The 19,696-nt window shown below is 47.7% G+C and overlaps 1 protein-coding gene across 1 annotated transcript in view; it reads right to left on the bottom strand.

Moving 5' to 3' along the window:
* The window catches only part of KSR2 (kinase suppressor of ras 2), a 454,968-nt gene that overhangs the window by 94,478 nt on the left and 340,794 nt on the right, over positions 1 to 19,696 (bottom strand). The window contains exons 6-7 of the mRNA XM_069557572.1: positions 13,033 to 13,102; positions 10,040 to 10,123 (exon numbers count right to left, since the gene is read on the bottom strand). Of these exons, the coding sequence (XP_069413673.1) occupies positions 10,040 to 10,123; positions 13,033 to 13,102 (154 nt within the window). The remainder of the gene's footprint in view (positions 1 to 10,039; positions 10,124 to 13,032; positions 13,103 to 19,696) is intronic.

Raw genomic sequence — 19,696 nt, 5'->3', positions numbered from 1 at the left:
AGGTGGTGTTACTGGTAAAGAACCTTCCTGCCAATAAAGGATACATAAGAGACTCGGATTCAATACCTGGGTCAGGAAGATCCCCTGGAGGAGGGCATGGTAACCCACAGCAGTATTCTTGCCTGAAGAATCCTATGGACACAGTAGCCTGGTAGGCTAAGAGTTGGAGATGACTGAAGCAACTTAGCACATATAATAGGTAAAAACTCATATAAGGGACCAATAATTCTCATGATGATTATTGCAAAAACTGAAGTGTTTCTATTAATGGAAAAAAATAAGTTTAGGCTTCAAGCTGGTGATCTCTGAAATGCATGCTCATAATTATATCCTGCCAATATCCTGCCCGTTGTACAAATTCCTGAAGCTTCCAGGAACTTCGCAGCAGCTGCAATACCAGCTCATCATTTCCCTAGTTTTGCAAGAGCTGGAAAAATTAGAGCGCCCAGTGGCTCAAACCAACCATGGCTTACTTCCTGCTTTTATCTCCTTGTCACCTGTGGCTGAAGTCATTTTGCAAACACAGGAAAACTTGAGATAAAACATTGGACTTTGAGGCAAGGACACTGGAGAGGAGGACACGCAGGGCAAGGAGGGCACCAAAGAGCATATGAAATCCAAGTGAAAAGACCCAATAACAGAGCAAAACCAGATAAAGAAGTACCTTTAAAATGGCAAAGGGACTGCTTACGTGAAAAGAATTCAGTGCAAGCATGTCTAACCAGGCTACTGAGGGCAGGAGGAGGGGGAACTATGGAAAATGCATTAAAACACACTGGAATGAACTGGAAATAGTGTGCTGTTTCTAAACATCACTTTCTACCTTTCCAGGGAAGTGATTATGGCTCTCACGCCTACGGAAGCGGGTAGTGACCTTAACTGGAGCATGTAAAATGTTTCTACCGGCACAGACCTGCCTCCCCCAACCTGGGCCACCTGGGACCTGGGAATTTCAGTGCTTGACCCAGGGAAGTCCCAGGCAACCCGAGCGGTTTGATCATTCTATTGAATACTTTAGTAATGGCACTCTAATGCTGGCACTTAAAAGCTGAATAATGGATATACAGCCCCACTGGTTGGGGATGAGGGATTTACGATATAAAACAGTGGTTCTCCCCCAAGGGCAATTTTGTGCCCCTTACACACCACAAGGGACATTTGGCAATATCTGGAGACATTTTTGATTGTCATAGCTGAGGGTGGAGTAGGGGAAGGGTGGAGCGGGGGTGTGTGTGTGGAAGTAATGGCGTTAAACATCCTTCAATGCACAGGACAGCCTCCCTACCACAAAGAATTATCTGGCTCAAAATGTCAAGAGTACCAAGGTTGAGAAACCTTGGTACAAAGCCTTTAACTAGTCTCCCAGGAAACTGGCTGGTTCAGAAAATCCCCAAAGCAAAATGGGGAACAAGGACTACAGAAAAGTAGGAAATGGTTTAAGTTTTCCAGAACTTCAACATTGCTCAAATCCTCGGAGGTGATCTGGTGAGTCTGTTTCTTTTCATATTTCATATTAATAGAGAATCCACTTTTGTAATAAAATAACTGCTGAACATCTTAAAGAGTCTGATTTGAAAGAATCATCAAATCATTAATGTGACTAGAGCACTCACATGTCTCATCACATCAAATGTAGCCTCACTTTATATCAGAGAGGTTTAGAAACTTTCCCAGAGTCACACAGCTTGGAAGCAGCAGAACCAGGACCTGCTCTCTCTGGCTCCAGAGTCTGGATCGTGCTGTTGCTTTCCTGTCCTAAGTCGAGCTCCCTAGAAACAGATCCTGAGATGGGCAATCTGGCAAGTGATTTATGGAGGGAGTTCTACAGGATGTTCCTTAGCACAGCAGGATGGGGGAGAAGCTAAGCAAGGACATGGTTGCAGGTGACTCTAGTCTCAGCCTGACCCCACAGCGGGTCTCTGGGGTGTGAACTGTACCCTTGAGTATGTCTGCCTGTAGGCAAGGAAGCTGGCCTTTTGCACACCTGCACCAGTTATGCCCTGACTGCCTGCCTCTGAGCCCCCTGGGGGAGAAGCTACAATCAGCCAAGGGCAAGCCCCGCCAGGGAAGGTCTCAGGTTTGAACTGGTAGCACCGGCATCCCTAAACGAGGTCACTGGTACTGCGCTCAGCGGATACTAAGTTAATCATCCTATCTTCAAAGAAGAGGAGCAAGTACTCTGTGGTCCTAGAGGAAAATGAGTTTTATACATCTGCAAGGTGTTCTGAGACCCGTACGGTTCCTGTCTCAGGCCCCAAGAGCAGGTGACTCAGAGCACAGCAGGACTCTCCACCACCACCCAGAGGCACGGCAATCCAGACAACACATTCTCTTCCCTGCACCGGGCCTCGTTCTAGCTGGCGAGCTGGTCCAGGGTGGTGGGAGCTCCAGAGCCCAAGACTGCTTTCCCAGAAGAGCAGCTGGCTGGATGGTAAGGGGTGCCTCCCCTCCACGGGCCTGGAGCCTCAGGAAGCAACAACAGGAGTCCTAGGGCTGGTACCGTGGCTGCAAAGCAGAACCAGTCTCCTCTCTACCCTGGACTCTGCCTGCAAAATATGCTCAGACCAGGTTCGATTCCTGGATTGGGAAGATCCCCTGGAGAAGGAAATGACAACCTACTTCAGTATTCTTGCCTGGAGAATCCCAAGGACAGAGGAGTATGGTGGGCTACAGTCCACAGGATCTCAAAGAGTCAAACACAACAGAGCGACTAACACTAAATTCTGAGCCAAGCCTTTGTCTGTGCTGTTTGCTCAGCCCAGGACACTCATGCTTATGTGCAAATAGGAATTATCTAGGAGGTCGACTGAAAATGCAGATTTCTAGGCCCTACACCAAGAGTCTGGGTCAGAGTCACCTTGGTTCAAACTCTTATTTTCTAGAACACAACCACTCAAAGCACCACTGCTGGTTTTCCCACAAGAAACCCAGAGAGATGTGGAGAGGTTTCCAAGGAACCTGACCTCAGCCCTGCAGAAGTGTCCTTCTCTGGAAGGACCCTGAGAAGGGGGAAGGGTGCAGATAAGACACGATTGAGCTAGGGAAATCCATCAGCATCTTAACTGCAAAAGCAAACTTCAGCCAGCTGAATCCATGGTTATCAGACAATACATGGTCTGTACTGACAGCCGACCACTTAGAACTAAACTCCACTCTGTGCTCGTGAACCTATTAGACGAAAACGCCTCATTTTAGATAACTGCAAATTGCTTTCTGAGCATAATTTCCTATTAGTTCATTAATCTCTCTATTCACAATGCTGACAAGACAGCTGATGATAATTCCGGAGGAAGTGGGCACCGAACCAAAGCAGGGGGGAGAGGGGTTAAACATTCAGAAGTACTCCGGCTTCCTGGGTGGAGGGGTACTCCCAAACTAATTTAATAACAGCATTAACTTTCATTTATTAAGTTCTTATAGTAGGCCAGGTACCAGCCTAAGCATTTTCCCTTATTTAGTCAATTAAAAAAAAAAAGATTTAGTAAAATAGATGTCATTTTTTTCTTCCTATATAGCAAAAGGGCTTCCCAGGTGGTGCTAGTGGCAAAGAACACACCTTCCAGTGCAGGAAATGTAAGAGACCTGGGTTTGATCCCTGGGTTGGGAAGATCCCCTGGAGAAGGAAATGGCAGCCCACTCCAGTATTCTTGTCCATGGGGTCACAAAGAGTCGAACATGACTGAAGTGACTTAGCACGTATGTAGAAAGAAACTAAAGCTTAGAAGTGGTTACACAGTTAGTGGTGAGTCAGGATTCAAAGAGAGGTGTGTGTGTGTCTGACCTACAGCCTGGGTTCCTAATCATAGCGTATCTTTTTTGACTCAGCACACAAATATTTACTGGATGAATTTACTGGAGAGACCAGGACGAGCAAGACTCATGTCTACAGAGTGAGGCCAAGGGATGTAACAGCAGAAGAGACTAAAAAGTAATCAGCAAAGACGGACCAACGTTAAAGAAAAACAACTCATGCTAAAATAAGGTTTGATCTTGGGAAACCAGTGCTTTCATATATAGAGCAATGGTTCTCAGACTGTGGTCCCAGGTCCAGCACTGGCAGCATCAGCATCACCTGAGAACTTGTCAGAGACTCGGATTCTGGAGACCCACCTCAGACCCGCTGAACTGGAGACTCTGGGGTAGGTTCAGGGAGCTGTGTTCTATTCAACCTTCCAGGGGATGCTGATTCACACTCCAGTTTGAGATCCATTATCTACAGAAGTAAAATCAGCTCTGCAAGGGGATTTGGAGCTCATGAGAGTAGTGCTTCTCAAAATTAATGTGCACAAGAGTCACTGGGACAATCTTAAAATGCAGATTTGGGTGCAGCAGGTCTGGGGTGGGGCCTGAGAGTCTGAGTTTCTGAACAGCTTTCAGGTGCTGCTGCTGCTGCTACAGGTTACAAGCCCAGGGACCACATTTGGAGTAGCATATGTCTAAGCCATGGAGTTTCTGGCAGTAACACCACCAGAATTGTCCTAGATTTTTTAGTTGCTCAGTTCAGTTCAGTCACTCAGTCGTGTCCGACTCTTTGCAACCCCATGAATCGCAGCATGCCAGGCCTCCCTGTCCATCACCATCTCCCAGAGTTCACTAAAACTCACATCCATCAGGTCGGTGATGCCATCCAGCCATCTCATCCTCTGTCGCACTCTTTTCCTCCTGCCCCCAATCCCTCCCAGCATCAGAGTCTTTTCCACTGAGTCAACTCTTCGCATGAGGTGGTCACAGTACTGGAATTTCAGCTTTAGCATCATTCCTTCCAAAGAACACCCAGGGCTGATCTCCTCTAGAATGGACTGGTTGGATCTCCTTGCAGTCCAAGGGACTCTCAAGAGTCTTCTCCAACACCACAGTTCAAAAGCACCAATTCTTTGGTGCTCAGCTTTCTTCACAGTCCAATTCTCACATCCATACATGACCACTGGAAAAACCATAGCCTTGACTAGATGGACCTTTGATGGCAAAGTAATGTCTCTGCTTTTCAATATGCTATCTAAGTTGGTCATAACTTTTCTTCCAAGCAGTAAGCGTCTTTTAATTCCATGGCTGCAGTCACCATCTGCAGTGATTTTGGAGCCCAAAAAGATAAAGTCTGATACTGTTTCCACTGTTTCCCCATCTATTTGCCATGAAGTGATGGGACCAGATGCCATGATCTTCGTTTTCTGAATGTTGAGCTTTAAGCCAACTTTTTCACTCTCCTCTTTCACTTTCATCAAGAGGCTTTTTAGCTCCTCTTCACTTTCTGCCATGAGGGTGGTGTCATCTGCATATCTGAGGTTATTGATATTTCTCCTGGCAATCTTGATTCCAGCTTGTGCTTCTTCCAGCCCAGCATTTCTCATGATGTACTCTGCATAGAAGTTAATTAAGCAGGGTGACAATATACAGCCTTGACGTACTCCTTTTCCTATTTGGAACCAGTCTGTTGTTCCATGTCCAGTTCTAACTGTTGCTTCCTGACCTGCATACAGGTTTCTCAAGAGTCAGGTGGTCTGGTATTCCCATCTCTTTCAGAATTGTCCACAGTTTATCGTGATCCACACAGTCAAAGGCTTTGGCATAGTCAATAAAGCAGAAATAGATGTTTTTCTGGAACTCTCTTGCTTTTTCCATAATCCAGCAGATGTTGGTAATTTGATCTCTGGTTCCTCTACCTTTTCTAAGACCAGCTTGAACATCTGGAAGTTCATGGTTTACATATTGCTGAAGCCTACTTTACTAGTGTGTGAGATGAGTGCAATTGCACGGTAGTTTGAGCATTCTTAGGCATTACCTTTCTTTGGGATTGGAATGAAAACTGACCTTTTCCAGTCCTGTGGCCACTGCTGAGTTTTCCAAATTTGCTGGCGTATTGAGTGCAGCACTTTCACAGCATCATCTTTCAGGATTTGAAGTAGTTCCACTGGAATTCCATCACCTCCACTAGCTTTGTTCATAATGATGCTTTCTAAGGCCCACCTGACTTCATATTCCAGGATGTCTGGCTCTAGTTGAGTGATCACACCATCGTGATTATCTTGGCCGTGAAGATCTTTTTTGTACAGTTCTTCTGTGTATTCTTGGCACCTCTTCTTAATATCTTCTGCTTCTGTTAGGTTAGTTGTGTCCAACCCTTTGTGATCCCATGGACTGTAGCCCACCAGGCTCCTCTGTCCATGGAATTCTCCAGGCAAGAATACTGGAGTGGGTTGCCATGCCTTTCTCCAAGGGATCTTCCTCTCCAAGGGATCTTCCTCACCCAGGGATCAAACCTGGGTCTCCTGCATTGTAGGCAGGATTCTTTACTGTCTGAGGCACCAGGTAAGCCCTGTTCTGGGTTTTCTTTTTTTAAAAAGGCAGGGATGGGGTGGCGGGTGGGGGTGGAGAATCACTACCTTTGGGACAGATTCAAACCCAAGCCTCTGGATATTGCTTTAGGGTAATAGGAAATGACCCGCATCACACACCACTTTTCCCCCCAAGGTTCCCAGTCAGGTTTAAGACCTTCCCTGAGCACTCCAATTAAAACTGCAGCCCCTTCCCTGGCCCTTCCTGCCTCCCTGCTCTGCTTTGTTCTTCTCCTTAGCACTTCAGCATCATCTGAACAGATGACCTATTTCACTACTTCATTTACTGTCTGGCCTCCCTGTCTCCACCCCCACTAGCATGTAAACTCTGTGAGGGCAGGGATTCTGTCTGTTTCATTGACTGTTGTTTCCCCTGTTCCGGGAACCATTTCTGGCACATAGTACATGCTCAGCAAACATCAGTCAAGTAAATGAACAAATAGTTCTGCCCATTTTTAAAATCAGCTCTGACGGCTAAGAATCTTCCCTGCAATGCAGGAAACACAGGTTTGATCCCTGGGTGGGGAAGATCCTCTAAAGAAGGAAATGGCAACCCACTCCAGTATTCTTGCCTGGTGAATTCCATGGACAGAGAAGTCTAGCGAGCTACAATCCATGGGGTCACAAAGAGGCAGACACGACTGAGCAACTAACAGTAAAACAGTTCCTGGCACACAGTACATGCTCAATAAACACTGGTAGAGTACGTGAACAAACAGTTCTGCCCATTTTTGTAACCAGCTCCCTCCCCATTCTCAGCATTGCTCTCTGGGATTTCACTGGCTACTGCTTGTATGCCTGAACTTCAGCTTCACCCAAGTTCATTTCTTTATAGGTGTGTCTTCCCCTAACCTCTTTGACAATGGGGTCTGTTTCCCTTTTCTGTCCTTCATCCAAATCTTTTCAACTAAAATTTTGCCCATCTTTTAAATCACATAAACAGCCATCCATCTTTCTCACAATGAATGCAAAAAACTGCAGAATTTCATTGATGAAGAGTAAAACCAAACTTCAACAGATGATATCAGTCATGCAAGTTCCTAATGGCAACCCACTCCAGTAACTCTTGCCTGAAAAATCCCATGGACAGGGGAGCCTGGTGGGCTACCGTCCACAGTGTCGCAGAAGAGTCAGACATGACTCAGCAACTAAACAGCAACAGCAACAATTACACACCAGAGAGAGCACTAAAGTCTGCTGACATCAGGTGAGTACAGCATCAAAGTTCCTGAGGCATCCTGAAGGTCTGCGGCTGCTACAGATTTCTGCTTTCACCTTTTGGGTGGTTGTTCTAAAGTAAAAGAAAGTGAAAGTGAAGTCGCTTAATCGTGTCCGACTCTTTTCGACCCCATGGACTGTAGCCTACCAGGCTCCTCTGTCTATAGGGATTCTCCAGGCAAGAATGCTGGAGTGGGTTGCCATTTCCTCCTCCAGGAGATCTTCTCGACCCAGGGACTGGACCCAGGCTCCTGCACTGTAAGCAGACGCTTTACTGCCTGAGCCACCAGGGAAGTCCCAAGGGCTGAGCAAATTGGTTAGATCAAGTGTTCCTTCCAACCAGGGCTTGGTCTGAATCCTGCCTCTTACAATTCCAGGAGGCATTTCTGTAAAAGGTAAGGGTGGGGAGGAATGTTTGATAAAATGTTTGTCATCTGGGGCGAGGACCTTTCACAGACTCCTTCCAACAGCCCTGTGGCGGGGGTGGGGGTGGGGAAGGGGTACTAACCGCCCACTTTGCAGGTGAGGAGACAGCCCGCGATGAGAGCCCCTTCCCAAGGTCACACGGGGAGTTCGGCAGTGCAGCTGGTACTCCAGCTTGGTTCTGCCTGCTTTAGAGCCTCTGGCAGGCACCCACCTCTCTCTCTCAGGTCCCCATCCCTCCCCCAACCTTCCACAGGGTCTGAGCCTCTGCTCATTACTTCCAGAACAGAGAGAGCATGAGTGAAGGCTACCTCAGACTTCTGCCTCTAGCGCTGAAAATTAAAACGGCTTAGGAAGCGTTCAGCCTTGCGGACTCCTGGCTGCGTCCCTGTCACCTAATTACCTGACTTCAAAGCCGCCGCTCGGCAGGTGTGAGGATGTGAAAGCTGCCATCTCCCCCTCAGAACGTGGTGTGACTACACACAGATGAGACGGACCCCGAAGCATCTGGTGCACCAGGGAAAGCAGACCGAAGTTCCACCTGGACCCGAAGGCCTGGCTTCGTGCATCTCTGGGTCAGAAAGAGCAGAGGCCACCATCCTGGGGACTCACCTGGGACCAAGGTGGGGACGTGGGCCTCCAGACACTAACACCTGGTAGCTACTGCCCCCACCCTGTCCCCGCGTGCCATGGAGTTTAACGTCCCTTAGAGGCTGGAACTAATTAATCCTCCCCACAACTCCAGGAGGGAACGGGGCTCAGCCTTGCCTTATCACTGAGACATCCAGGCTGCAGGGAGAGTAAGAACTCCTTCACGGGGCAGCGATGTGGGGAGGCCTGATGCAACTTGAATCAGTTCCCAACCTGGGCTGGACAAGAAAGAGGGAGGCTGGAGGAGAAAGAAAGAGTCCTACTTTTCAACTTAGTGGCCCCTATAAAGCGATCAGATGCATACTCATTTGTAACCCTTGATACAGTTGAACGTTAATATTTTACAGACCAGAGCAGGTATTTAGTACAAGTATACAGGAGGGAAGAAGAAGACCAAACAGAAAGGCGTTTGTGACCTTTGACAGAAAGCCTGGCACTGGGCTATGTCCTTTGGTGTTGATTTACTCAACGCTCACTGCCACATCAGGCAGGTGTGATGATCATTTCTTTGGTGCAGATGAAAATCCTAGCAACAGAAATGTGAGGCAACTCACCCACGGTCACTGAGCTAAACAGTGGCGGGACCAAGATGTAAAAACCTATCTCAGTCTGACTGACAGTCCCTCTTGAATCCCGTTGCCAGATGCGACCTGGGGTGGGTACATGGAAGCCGGCGGAGGTGGGGGCTTGTATGGTCTGGTCTTCTTGCCGGAACTCAAGACCAGCATGATGCCACAGAAAGAACAAGAGTCTGGGGGTTCAAGTCTTGACTGCCACTTCTTAGTTGTGTGACCTCAGGCTTATCCTAGCTTTAACTCAGCTTTCACATTTGTAAAATGGGAAGAATCAGAACCACTCCTACTCGGAGAGACACCATGAGGAGAAAAAAATTAAGGGCAAAAGTGCTTTACAAAGTTGAACTCAGGGATTGGCAAACCACGGCTGAGGGGCCAAAACCAGCCATGCCCTGTCTTTGTACAAAGAGCTTTATTGGAATAGATAAATCTGTTGTGCTTATTTGTTTATATATTGTCTATGGCTGCTTTTGAACAACACAGCAGAGCTGAGGGACCCTGTGGGCTGCAAGGCCTAAAATATTTACTCTCTGGTCAACCAGAGAAACAGTTTGCCAACCCCTGATTTCAGAGCCTGTGGAAATGCAGGTTCTCGCTGTACTCTGCAGACAGCACTCTGCGTTTCCAGCATAGACCATCAGCTCCAGTTCTTACTCACAAGCACTCTCCTGACCCTGTCCCCAAGTGCAGGTGTTCTTTTAGGGCATATTTCCAAAACACAGAGCAAGCAGCTCTCCTGAGAGCCAAGGAACGAACCCCCCTAAGCCATTTCAGAGCCCAAGCTGGCTCCGGCCTGACACCAGGCACTATGAAAAGGCGCTTGTGGGAACAGCCACTTACTTGCAGTTTTTACACTTGAGGCCAAAAAGCATTCCTTTCCCACAGACCGTGCACGTCTGAGACATCCAGTACTTGGTGGAAAACCTGTGAGGAAGAGACAGAAGGGTTCAAGGCCAAGGTGATGGTGACTGACCCAGCTCCAGAAGGATGACCGCTGGAAGGAACAGCAATGCGCCTTTGATTCCAGCCCCGCTTCTTCCAAACCAGGTGATTAATCAAACTGCTTAAACCACTGGAGCTCTGGTCTTTTCATCTGGAAAGTGGGCATAATAACACTATTGACCTCATAAGTTGTTTGGAGGATTAGACAAGGTCATGCATGTCAAGGGCTTCACACAGGGCCTGATAGACAGAAAGCGGTCACTGCATGGGGTTGTGACTATATTATTAGCCAAACATTCAAAACAGTCATTCAACAAACATGCCTGGAGGCCTACTATGTGCCAATTTCAGTTCCAGGACAGACGGATGGGGCTGTGACTATCCTCAGAGAACCACAAAGCAAGGTGCAGTTTCCCTGCGAGTCTGTTCCCTATCACTGAGCTGAGCCTTCCTCATCATTGCTATTTACATCCCTTGGTTAGGGAGCTTCAAGAGGAAATGTCCCCAAAAAAGTAGAGACCCCCAAACTTTAGTAGCAGAGAAGAGGCCTCTAAAGGGAAAGCCTTTTTGGACCATCAGCTCACCTTCCTCCCTAGCCACAACCACTTGCTGCAAACAGAAGGCAGTTTGGAGGTTTCTGATATACAGCTAAGAACTAGTGGGCACAGAGGTGCATTAACTTCCGGGGTTCCCTGCTGTTGCCAGGTTGCTTTCTTCACACAGAGATACCAAGCAGCAGCAGGGCTGGGCCCAAAAAAAGTACTGAAGGTTGCCAGGTCAGAGTTAATTTTCATTTTCAATTTTTGTCACCTTCAGCAGGAGTTGTATCTAATCTCCACTGCCTCACAGTGTCAAAATGAAAATTGGAAGTGATTATGTAACTTTGGTGCTTGAAAATTTTGAGGGCAAGCCTGCATTCCTCTGCTGTACCATCTTGCCTGATTTGGGTCAGTCACTCTCCAACAGAATGAGCTGCAGCCCGAAGCCTCCATGTACAAGCAAATGGCAATATTCTGAACACAGACTCTTGTGGCCAAGAACACTCCCTTTCCAGTTCTGGACTGGGGGCTGGCTAAGTCCCATTCTGTAGGGCCAGTGAGTTTGGCAGGATCTATTTTTGCAGGATTTAGCAGCTCTGGGGAATGGCAAAGGGGCTCGTGTTCCACCCACTAGCCAGCAGTGTGGGAATCAAGAGTATGAGTGGCAGATGGGAATTCCTTCTTTTCCAGCCCTCTCTCATCCTGCGGATCAGCAATCCCTCTTCCTAAGATGTGACTGAAGTGACTCTGAGGACCGGGGATGGTGCGAATTTAATTTCATTTTTCCACGAAGGCTAGGATGAATCCAAGTCTCTCTGTCCTGGCATGGAGCCGGGGAGAAACACAGGGTGAGACTGGAGAGTAACAGGGAATCCTAAGTGCTAGCTCCTCTAAGAAGATGTTCCTGATGCCCAAAATCACCAGATGATTTTCCTCCTCTTGGGATCAGCATTTGAATCCGAGGCACCACCAGGTCTAACGTTAGGATGCTAGAGTCTGGTGTCTTGGTTCAGCCACGGGGAGGGCAACTGGGGTGGAGCCAAGTCAGGGCGTGAAGCTGAGCTTGGGGTGTGGCCAGTCAGAGGCGGAGCTGACGTCAGGGAGCAGAATGTAAGAAAACAGAAACAGGCCCTTCTTTTTGACGTCTTTCTCTCTGCATCTCACTGCCTGTCTACTGATGTGTCTATCGTGTATTTCTCAAGGCTTCCTTCACCATTTTCTCATTTGAGTCTTAGCAACTATCCTGTCAACACATTTCTTTCAAAAACTGTTGACGGGATGACATTCTGAGAGAGTGTGCCCACTCCTGCCTCACCCCAGGATACCCTTAGGTGTCTGCCCCTGGTACTGCCCACCTCTTATAGCCCCGATCCCCTCTGTACTGTCATGGTCTGTTAAATGTCTATCCCTCCACTAGACTGTGAGCTCCCCGAGGCTGAAAGCCTTCTGTGGCGCTCAGCGTTGCAGCTCTGGTTCAGATACTCTCTATAAACACTAGAGAAAAAAAACCATGAATGAGTGAACTCTGCTGGTCACAGAGGCCTCAGTGCACAGAAGACTCTCAGCAGCGGTGTCAAAAGAACACAAAGTTCCGGGGTTAGTTAGCTTGCTGAGTCATCACTTAATTATGTAGGGCCTCAGTCTCCCTATCTGACAAATGGATGTGACCACACTTGTGCTACTTACCCCGCTGAGTTTGTGAACAGATTGTGAAGTAACACAATAAAAAGTAAAAAGTTAACTTCATGTAAGGGGTGACTTAGTGGACAGAAATCTCCCTCCTGAAAAGGGCAAGTGCACTCCTGGAGAGGCTGAACCCGGCATCCAACAGAGCTGGAGCTCTGGACTGACAGAAAGTGAGCACCTCTGCAATCCTGTCTTCTGGGTACAAAGACTCAAAATTAGGACAAGCATTTGTCTCAATACTGAGTGGTTATTACATGCTAGGCCCTTCGCTTAGCACTTCCATACATTACCTCACTTAATCTTCACGACCACCCGATGAGTAGGTAGAATTATCTGATGAGAAAATTGAGCCTCAGTGAGGTTAAGTAACTTCTTCAAGGGTGCAAAGCTTTACTAGCTGGGAATGGAATACAGGTCAGTCTGACTCCAAAGCCCTGGCTTTTAACCACTAGGTGTTAACTTTGTAAGAGCCAGGTGAAAAAGAAGCAGGCATTTCAGTGCCCTGCCACATCAAGGTTCAACCTGGCAGAGGAGAGAAGGGAAGAGCAGGGCGATCCAGGAACTGGGGCAGAACATTCTGCCGAGCCTTTCCCCACCCCAGGGCCAGAGCCCCCTGCCCTCACATGCTGGGAGAGAGCCACCCATGCACTCAGGAATCCAGCCTACCTGTGCTTGATGGAGTTGCCGAGGTCTCTGCGAGGGATCTGTGGGGACCAGCGCGGCACTGACAGTGTGTCTGCAGGGAGACAAGACACAAGAAGGTCGCGTTACACAGAAAACTGGAAGAGGAGGTGGGCTCTCACCAAGCCCTGGAAGGAAGACGCAGGCTTGCTGGCCTCAGGAAGGGCACTGGCCGCCATCACTTGCTAAACCAAAGGGAAGTGGAAAACTGGTTTAGCTTCTGTTATCTTGACTCAAGCAAGGTCCCTGGAATAAGGCTTCCAGTCAGTGCCTGGAAAGAACGCAGCCAAGGGAGAATAAAGCTGAGCCTGGCTCCCATCAGTAAGCACTTACTGTGAGCGAGGTGTGTGCCACGTGACTCACATGCCTGAGTTCATGACATCCTCAAAACAAAGTTAGAGACTGTCAGCATCCCATCCTTACAGATAAGGAAGCTGAGGCCTGGAGAGGGGAAGCCATGTGCTCAAGGGCCTCACACCTTGTAGACGGCACACCAGCTGAGTCTGGGCTCACCTAGAACACACGCCCGTGCTTGCAAGGCTCTGACTCGGCAGATTCCGAATGCTGGTCATACAGCTACCTCTCTCCTAGTTTTTGTATGCCCTTGTACAACTTAATTAAGTCGACTTATTTGTTTGTTTAAACACATTTTTTCCCAAAGTAAACTCTATATGGAAAGTCAATATCACTTTCTGTATAACTAACTGTTTAGAATATGTCTAACCATGCACCACCTTAAACTCACACTAGAAGAAATGATGGATGGATGAGTGGGCAGACGGACAGGTGAGTCAGCAGATGGACAGAAGGGAAGGTGGGTAAATGGATTGGTAGGTGGATGGATGGATAGATGGCTGTTTGGATAGCTGGGTGGATGAATGGTTGGATAGGCAGGAAGATGGACAGATGAGCTGCAATGTGGACAGATGGGTAGGTGGATCAATGAATTGGTAGGTGAGTGGAGGGAAGGACGGATGATGGACTGTTAGGTGAGTGGATGGATGGAAGGAAGGAAGGATGGATGGATGGATGGATGGATGGATGGATGGTAGGTGAGTGGATGGAAGGACAGAAGGATGGACAGCTAGATGGATGGATAATCTGATGGATAAATGGGAATGAGGAGGAAGCAATAAATCACGTGGACTTTAGACTGGGCGCCTGTTCTCATCAAGTCTTTTCTTTCATGCCTTGGGCTACATCCCAGTGGCCCATACCACCACTCCACCACTGAGTTCCAGGACTCCTTCCACAGCCTCTGAGCACCAGCCTCCACCTTCACTCCAGTGCCTGGTTGCCTGCATCATCCTCCTCACAGACCTCACAGGCCCCAGGGAAGTGTGAAACAACAGCAGAAATGAACTGGTGCTTTCTGTGAAGCCTCCACCAGTTAGGGGAGAGAAGAAGGAAGTGGCTGACCCACACGCCAGCTCTCATTTCTCAGGCCAGATGGATGGAGCTGGTGCCCCGTCCTCAGAGCTGCAAATGCATGCCTCATTTTTCACAGCAATTGTTATGGAGTGGCGTGCTCATTGGGGAGCTGGGCATGTCTGAACCCATCAGGGAGCGTTTAACCCCAACCCATTCACGCCTCCCTTTTGTCTAATGACACTGTTGACAGCCATCTGAAAGCTGTTTCCAGAAACCCCAATTCCGCCCTTGTAAAGCTGGGACCATTTCTGGGAGAGCAAATGATTTTGTAAGTCCCAAAGGGCAGAGAAAACCCAGAAGAGAGACAGGATGATGTATCAGTCAGAATCATAGCCAGTGGAATCTCTTCCAGGCTAACTAAAAACTAAATGCGATCAAGTCCAAGCCCATTTTATAACTTGTTCCGACTTGTGGGAGAAACAAACAAAAAACAAGAAAGAAAAATAATTTTAAAGGAAAGAGAGCAGGGGACTGAAGTCAGATTTCGGAGGAAGGATGCGACCTGCTAACTCCTTACGATGCTTTCTCCAGGCCAGGAGTAGGTGGCGGTGGAATGACCTGCTGGAATGGAAGCTAGTGCACCAGCTCAGATACACAGCCTCCTCATGGGGCATCCACAGAATTATCAGTAGCAGCACCAAGGAGGTTTCATCTCACGGGACGTGAGTAGTGGCTGTCTAGAAAGGTGTATTCAGAAGGATTCTGAGGCTCAAGAGGAAAGAGCATTGGGATTGATTAGCAATGTCTGCCACTTTGTCATTGTTTAGTCACTAAGCTGTGTCCCACTCTTTGCGACCCCGTGGACTGTATAGCCACCAGGCTCCTCCGTCCATGGGATTCCCCAGGCAAGAATACTGGAGGAGGTTGCCATTTGCTTCTGCATGTCTGCCTTGGGTGGAGAACAAGGCAATACCAAAAAGTCTGCACGTTTCTGCCGCTCCTGCAAGGACAAGGACCACATCTTCATCTCGGCATCACTGTCTCACAGCACAGCATCTTGGACAAAGCAAGCATGTAATACATGTTTGCTGAATCTGAGACTAGTATCACAGAAAGAGTGAATAGACTGAGTGCTCCATATGTGGTAGGCACTATTCTGTGCAGCTTATACCCAGAAGCTATGCCTCTGTGCAGTCGGTGTTCTCATTATTCCCACAGCACAAAGGAAGAGACAGGAGCTCAGAAAGCTGCAGTGACTTGCTGAAGGTCACACAGCCGGGCCCTGGTAGATCCTCAAGGAATAACTCTGCAAGTGTTTATGAGCCGTCCAAAAGCCCCAGTCAGGGAGGTTTTGCCCCGAGGGCACATTTGGCATTGTTTGGAGATATTGCCAAATGGGGTGGAGGAGGTGGTGGTGGTGGTGGGCTACTGGCATCGAACTAGGTAGAGACCAGGGATGCTGCTCAACACCCTATAATATACAAGACAGACCCCTGCATCAAAGAACTAGCCAGACCCAAATGGCAATGGTGCCAAGGTTGAGAAACCCTTATCAAGATGTTTTTCACTTCTCTGGCCGTCTCCCCACCCCCGTCTCTCCCCTCAACATCTCGAGATGGTACTTGTGAAGCTCAACCAGGCAGAGAACAAATCCTCTTTTATTACAAGCACATCCCACCGTTGGACTCATATCCTAGTTATTCTGTTATTCTCAATTACAGCACCTTCTTAGAAAAGTAGATGTAATTAAGTTTAGTAGTTTGGTTTCATTTCTCAATATCTGGTTGAAGGGGTGAATTCCGTCAATTACATTCAGTGTCTGCGACATCATTAGTCTCAAGCAATAATAGCCGCCACACGGCTTCATCCGTGGGTGTGCAGATCTGAACTCTGAGATCTTCTCTTTACTTTCTTCATTTGGATTTCATTAAACTTGCCAATGCAAGGCTTAAAGCAAAGGAGAACTGTTTAAAAGGAAAATCTATGAAAATTCAGGCCTTATCATAACAGAGAAGGCAAACAGCATTTAGAGCAATTAAGCTGATACAGAAACTTCTGTCTAACAATCAAAGTGCCTATTAAGATGTCTCCATAGCTGAACAAAAGCTTCTTTTCTACTCTCATTTTCTGATAACAAGTCAGGCAGACACGGAGGCAGAATTGTGACCATTCGTGCTGCCTTCCGTTCCAGGGGCAGGATAACAGGAAAACAGATACTTCTTCCCAGATATTTTCATTCATGGGGCATGGAAAGGGAGACGGTTGGAGGGAAGGAGGGTTCCTCTTCCCTCCTTTAGGTCCCACTGTTGATGCCCTCTCGGAAGTGCCTCTGTAGAGAAGGGGAGAAACCAGGAGGCTTGGTCTTTGACACCTTGGCAGCCAGACAGACAAACAGGACCCATGATAGAAGGAACCAATATTAATAAAATCATCACAGTAGGTAGAACTTTAAAATTAAAAACTCAGGCTCTGACCTGGTGAATTTGAACTCAGGCTAATGGAGGAGTCAGGCATGGAGAGCACGCTTGAAAACATTTATCACAGAGACAACACGTGAAGACGGGTGATGAGAGACTTCTCTGGAGGTCCAAGGGTTAAGACTCCACGCTTCCACTGCAGGGGGCATGGGTTTGATTCCTGGTCAGGGAACTAAGGTCCCAAATGCCGCGCAGTGAGGCCAAATAAATAAATAAATACATTTAAAAAAAAAAGATTAACAGTTGGAGTGACTCAAAAATTTTTTTAAATGGCTGATTATAAAGCAAAAGAAAGGGAGGAAAAAGAAGAGGAGGAGAGAAATAAGAATAATGGTAAGAATTTTTTTAAATGAGAAATAAGAAAAACAATAAATATGCTTTGCGTTGAGTGTTACCATGCACCAAGCACTATTGCCAAATAAGCCCTTCACATATGTGATCTCATTTTATGCACACGCTGCATGTATGAGCACATGTGATGTATCAGCTGTTACCGCTGGTGCCACTTCACCAACGAGGAAATCAAGAAGTGATGCCATTTGTCCAAGGTCACACAGCGTGTAAAGGCTAAGACTGGGTTGTTGGTTTTGTTTTTTTTTTTAATTCAGGTTACCTAGCTGGGGCTCAATAAACGACAGCCAATTTCATCCCTACTTCACAGATGGGAATACTGAGGCTTAGAAGCAGTAAGCAACTGTCTATAGTTTAGAAGTCACTGAACTGGGATTTGAACCACAGACAGGAACAAGCTGGATGCTTCCATTCCAGATGGCCCTCCAGATACACAGAGTTCAGCCCACCCTGTAACTGTCCACGCTTCCTACTTCTGAGAAGAGTGAAGGGAAGGTGAGAACCAGCCAGTTCAAAAGGGCCACAGAGGCTTGGAAAGTGATGCCATAGTGTGCTGTGTATTCTGACTATCATTCATGCAGTTACTCAGTAAATATTTTGTTGAATTTGCCCACCCTCCAAGTTATGACCAAATAGACAGCATACTAAAAAGCAGAGACATTACTTTGTCAACAAAGGTCTGTCTAGTCAAGGCTATGTTTTTCCAGTAGTCATGTATGGATGTGAGAGTTGGACTATAAAGAAAGCTTAGCACAGAAGAATTGATGCTTTTGAACTGTGGTGTTGGAGAAGACTCTTGAGAGTCCCTTAGACTGCAAGGAGATCCAACCAGTCCATTCTAAAGGAGATCAATCCTGGGTGTTCATTGGAAGGACTGATGCTGAAGCTGAAACTCCAACACTTCGGCCAACTGATGCGAAGAGCTGACTCACTGGAAAAGACCCTGATGCTGGGAAAGATGGAGGGCAGGAGGAGAAGGGGACAACAGAGGATGAGATGGTCGGATGGCATCACCGACTCAATGGACATGGGTTTGGGTGAACTCTGGGAGTTGGTGATGGACAGGGAGGCCTGGTGTGCTGCGGTTCATGGGGTCGCAAAGAGTCGGACGCAACTGAGCAACTGAACTGAACTGAACCACCCCCAGAGATGTCCACATCCTGTGACCTAACAGGTAAAAAGAGACTTTGTCAGTGTGATTAAGTCAAGGATCTTGAGATGGGAGATTACTCTGGACGAGCCAGGTGGGCCTGATGTAATCAGGTAAAAGAGGGACGCAGGAGGGTCAGAGTCGGAGACGTGGGGATGTGGCGATCTACTGGCTCTGAGGATGGATAGGGGCTAAGTGCCAAGGGATGCAGTGGCCTCTGGAAGCCAGAAAAGGCAAGAGAGCAGCTTCTCTCTTAGAGTCTCCAGAAGGAACAGCCCTGCAAACTCCTTCCCTTTAGCACCGAGACCGGTCCTGGGCTCCTGGCCTCCAGAACTGAGCAATGATGCATTTATGCTTTTGTGAGCTGCTGAGCTTTGCTAATGTGTTACAGCAGCCACAGGAAACTGGCAGAGCACTGAAAGTGCCAGGAGTGGAACTGGGGGTGGGCATGGTGAACAGGAGAGTTAAGAGTCTATAGGGGCAGCCATAATGTGATACGTGCGATGAATGAAATAAAACAGGACTTTGGGGTTTGTGTTAAAGCAATGGGAACCGTCTAGTACTCACTGGAAAAGTCCCTGATGCTGGGAAAGACTGAGGGCAGAAGCAGAAGAGGGTGTCAGAGGATGAGATGGATGGGTGGCATTGCCGATGGAATGGACATGAACTTGAGCAAACTTCAGGAGATGGTGAGGGACAGAGAGGCCTGGCGTGCTGCAGTCCATGGGGTCTCATAGAGTGGGACATGACTGAGAGACTGAACAAGTCTCTTAGAACAGAGCGGGATGCTGTGTCGGGGGCGTCTTATACATATAAGTTCTCCCTCTGGCGGCCGAGTGCAGAACAGCCTGCCAGGCTGTGATAAAAACAGGAGGGTCCCACCCTCACCCCAAATCTCTAACTCCCCACCCCAGCTGCGGTCCAAAATATGAGCCCTGACCCTTACAAGGCCATTCATCTCCCAGGCCAGGCTTTTCTCATTTGAGCTGTCATGTCATGATCTCACCTGCAGCCCCCAATTGAAAAAAAAAATAAAAACATACCCCAGGGACTTCCCTGGTGGTCCAGTGGTTAAAGACTATGAGCTTCCACTGCACGGGACTTGGGTTCTATCCCTGGTCAGGGAACTAAGATCCCCATGCGGGCACAACACAGGGAAAAGTAAAACAAACAAATAAATACAGATTTAAAAAATAAACCCATATCCCTGAGTAATCAGTCCACTGGCTGGCACAGGAGCAAGGCTATTTCTTGTACGTATCCCAAAGAAGGATTCACCTCTTGGAGCTGTTTCTTCATT

The sequence above is a fragment of the Ovis canadensis genome, chromosome 17, assembly GCF_042477335.2.
Source record: "Ovis canadensis isolate MfBH-ARS-UI-01 breed Bighorn chromosome 17, ARS-UI_OviCan_v2, whole genome shotgun sequence".
NCBI lineage: Eukaryota > Metazoa > Chordata > Mammalia > Artiodactyla > Bovidae > Ovis > Ovis canadensis.
Note: the sequence above shows the minus strand (reverse complement) of the source record. Positions and strands in the feature narration are given on the sequence as shown.